The 4,478-nt window shown below is 38.3% G+C and overlaps 1 protein-coding gene across 1 annotated transcript; it reads left to right on the top strand.

Moving 5' to 3' along the window:
• Positions 272–4,163, top strand: LOC109829111 (E3 ubiquitin-protein ligase SINA-like 10). The gene is made up of 2 exons (XM_020396216.1): positions 272–564; positions 3,209–4,163. Exons 1-2 carry the CDS (start codon positions 316–318, stop codon positions 3,860–3,862), a joined length of 903 nt encoding a protein of 300 aa, XP_020251805.1. The 5' UTR covers positions 272–315; the 3' UTR covers positions 3,863–4,163.

Here is a 4,478-nt window from a genome sequence, read left to right on the forward strand (position 1 = left end):
ACTGAAAAGATCTTTGCTACAGTGACCCAAAATATAAGAGCAATAGAAGGGACAAGTGAGATGTTCCTCTCCTATTGGATAATGAGTTGGTCATCTCATTATCCAATAGGAGAGGGACACCTCACTTGTCCCCTCTATTGATCCCATATTTTGGGTCATTGAGAAATTTTTCAACTGAAAAGAGCTTTGCGAAAGGGACCCAAAATATGTGACCACCCAACCTACAAACGAGGCCAAAAACAATTGTTATATTTATATATTACAACGCAAGCGAAGTTCTATCAAAATTATTCCCGGCCCAAAACCACAAACAAAATGGCGAGGTTTTCGTTCGGAGAAGAGGAGGAGGAGGAGAACGAGATGGAATCCAGAGCCAACAACAAAAGGAAGGGTCAGTCACCGACCGAAGGCGGAAACCAAAACAAATCTCAGAAATCGGCAGGAGATGCGGAGCAATTGCGCAGCGGGATCGAGGACAAAATGGGAGGGATTTCGGTTACGATCGATCCTGATGCTCTTGATTGCTTCATTTGCTGCGAGCCCCTGAGGCCTCCTTTGTATCAGGTTTGATCTCATTTTGCTCTGCAATTTGATCAAGGTTTCTGGATTGGGGATTTAGGGTTTACTTGAAAACGCTGGGTTCTCGCTGATTGTGAGTGCGTATACTTTGATGACGCTTATCTAAAATTTAAGATTTTGCTTGTAAATAAGCATTTGGGAGTGAAACTTTATGCCAATTAGTCTCCGTAGCATGAAATTAGGAACAACAAATACGAAAAGAAAGGAATTGCATGAAATATAATCAATGATGCGCACCCTAATTCTATTACAAAGGAAAGAGGGAAGTAAATGAGCACAATACTCAGCCTGAAGTCCTCTTCCTCTAATGCTACTTATAGGGTGTTACTCTTTGCATCCAAGCCCCTCTAAATATAGCGCTTGTGTAAATAATCTTTGGCACCCTTAGGCATGTATCGATTTACCTTGAAATTTGTAGTCGCTTCTTAATAATTATGACCCTTACGTGATTGTGAAAATTTAGGTTCTTTGTAATGATGAATTAACAACCTCTCTTACTAATCCTTTACAATTTGTTCATTTGGATGTATTCAGAAAACTGCAGCTAACACTGTAGCTGTGATTTACAAAATGATAGTTATAGTTGCTTATAGTAGTTTGCTTCATTAATGCTGTAATCTATTTGGAAACTGCAGTTGCAAAAGTGAGTTGCTTATTTTTTTTTGGTTTTTTTTTTTTGGGTTGGGGGGTGGGGGTTGGGGGGGTGGGGGGGGGGGATACGGACTGCAGTTCATCGAAACAAACAATCAAAAACTCAATTACTACTGCTCATTTGAACTTGCTATTGTCCTTGCAGTTGCCAATATTCTGAAAATTAGACAGCTCTTTATGGAATTTTGTAAGTAAAGTAAATGGAAAAGAAATAGTTGGTAGGCTTGGAAGTTGCAGTATATGAATGCTAGATCTACATTTGTTTCCATTTGTAAGCAGAGCAGAGCAGATAATTCTGCAAATTCAGATATTATTTGCTTGAATCTGTTTTGTTTTTTTTTTTTTTTTGAGGGGGTGTGGCTGTGTGGTGGGGTGGGGGGGGGGAGGAGTGGGGGGGCGGTTGCAGGATTGGTATCAACAGATGCCCAGTTTATCGCTTCTCCTATGTAATTTGTTTTAACAGATCAATTTTACCAAATTTGAGTACTTTCAATATCCGTTTACATCCCTATTTCTTCTTATGACCTTCCTCTTCCATACTACAGACTTTTCTGGAAACCTTATTCTGTGTGGCAAGTGGATCCTACTTAGTTTAGAACCTTCATTTTTTCCGGATTTCATGAAACAAACATGGAAATTGAAGAATTTTTGAGAAAAGTCCATAACTTGCTCATTCTATGGGTCTCATTGAGATTTCCAGATTTGTGCAGCTCTATGACTCTTATTGGCATTAATTTTTTTCCTGGTTGATTAGATGCGATACCCATTAGCGGCCATGCTTTGGCTCCAGTGGGATACCAAATTAGCTCTTGCCAATATCTGAACCCAAACTCAATATACATCAAAGCTATACCGAAGTTGTACTGAAGCTATACATGAACAATTTGGTCGAATTTGTTTCTGAATATTAACCTATAGTATCAAACGTCCTGTTGCCACCATTTTTAGGATCTCATAGCAACTGCAAGATGATTTAAATTAATGGCATCAAAACTTCCAAGTTTTTTTATGAATTGGATACCAATAGAGTCAGTATGTCATTTTCTGGTGACATAGTGGAATTTCTGTGGTGACATAGCTTTTCAGGTTCTCTCTCCAAAAAAAAAAAGAATTTCATGAATAGCTGGTTATCATATAGTTATATTTTGCTGCCAAAACCATGAAAATGAGTGCTTTAATGTGCGTGTTGTTGCCAAAATCATGAAATTGAGTTCTTTGATATGTTGTGTGTATTTTTTTAAGAGTAATCAAAGCAATCAGACATGTTATTGATATTCTTTCATGGATGATATTTTTGTCTCATTGCTCTATTATCTTTATGTTCTCCATGGATAACGTTATTTATGGTTAGAGCAAGAATATCTACAACAAATCCTAAAAATCAGCAAGCTATTACCGCTTACCTTGTGTTTGTGTTTGCGTTTGCTTGGCTTGGTTAGGGTTTTCACTGTTGTTAGCTGAGCCAAATTGGAACCCTACTGTCATCACCAGATGTACGATTAACCTAGAGTTTGGTACAATGATATGGAGTATACATAGTGATCTTGTCATATAACTTCATTCATTTGGATTCGGCCTGAATGTCAGACAAGTAATAGCAATCATATATGGAAAATCTGATGGAAAAGATCTAATAGAAAGTAGAAATAAATTAATTATTCGCAAAAGTATTAAGTCTATACTTGAAACATCGGCAAATTGAAAATGCTTCAAAGACTTTCCAGTTGAGCAAAACGGTTTGGTTCATCATGCTTCGCAAATGATGGGTAACATTTGGAGATATCAGTATTCCACTTTTCTAGTGGTCAGTCACTGAGTATTGGAGGGGTAAGAGTAAAGAAATACACTTCAACTCTGTTAGCAACGAAAGCTTAAGCATAATCTCATGTGAACTTCCACATTGCACTCTCATTTTGTTACTATTGCGCAGTTAATCCTTAACCCCAAGCTTCAAGCAATGTTCTTTTTCATCTTTCAGTGTGTGAATGGGCATGTAGCATGCCGTGCCTGCTCCATTAAGCTCCCTCAAAACAAATGCCCGAACTGCTCTCAGGCCATCGACTTCACTCGATGTCGGTTTCTCGAGAAAATCATTGAATCAATTAAATCCCCATGTTGTTATTCCGAACACGGTTGCAATAAAACTCTCTCATATCCCGAGATATTCTCTCATCAAGAAACATGCGTTCATGCCCCTTGCTTCTGCCCCATACCAAAGTGCACTTTCTCTGGAACCCCCGAGAAGATCTCGACGCACTTTCGTTCTCACCACGAAAGCTCTGCCATTGATTTTCAGTATGGAAAGCAATTTAAAGCATCTTTGGCGAAAAGTGAACCATATATTGTACTCCCCAGCGAAAACGGTCTCCTTTTCCTCCTCCTCAATGACAAGCATGACAAAGGAAATAATTTATCGGTGGCTTGCATTCGACCGGGGGGTTCTACGGGTAGTGATTTTGTGTATGAGCTTATGGTCAGTAATGCTGAAAGCTCGCTACAGTTGAAGGCTTCGGCTATAAACGTCAGGAAGTGGGAGGGAGTTTATCCCAGTAAAGTTTTTCTTTTGGTGCCCCAGAACTTCTGCTCTTCTTATGTGGATATTGTGCTTAATGTTTGCATTAAGAGTGGTTAGGATGCGTATGAATTTATAGTCTATAATCTTATGTGTTGTATTTGCATGTATATATTGAAAAAATATGGGAAACCTGTTCCAGCTATCTAGCGTCTAAGAATCAAGAACATGTGTTTTTATGGACCCCCTGATCTCACTGATGTACATACACTTGTGTAGTGGTTAGGACCATGTAATTAGGATTAATGCCCTTGTCTCACTTGTGTTCTGTCTACAATACTTATTGACAGTCACGCTCGAGTTTGTGTCTGTATTGTATTTGCATCCACTTATACGTAGAAAAAATTGGAAGGCTACTTTTATTCTCGTGCTCTTAATAATTTTTTTTGTCCTAATTTTTTTTTCTTTTTTTTTTTTCAATTTTAAAAGTAGGCAAGACGCCAGTTAAAGTAAGATTTGAAATGCTAATTAACATTCTGATTCAACTCTTTGAATCCTTAGTATGCCTCGAATAAGCTTAATGCTGCAGGTATGTGGAGGCAAATGCAAGCATTTTGTCGATGATGTCAAAATTTTCTATGCTCGGGAGAAATTTCACGTTCTGTGGCATTCCTTTTCCTCTATCTGGAAAACTGTCATTTTCCGAACGGAATAATCAATGCAAAACATTATAGCT

The sequence above is a fragment of the Asparagus officinalis genome, chromosome 1, assembly GCF_001876935.1.
Source record: "Asparagus officinalis chromosome 1, Aspof.V1, whole genome shotgun sequence".
NCBI lineage: Eukaryota > Viridiplantae > Streptophyta > Magnoliopsida > Asparagales > Asparagaceae > Asparagus > Asparagus officinalis.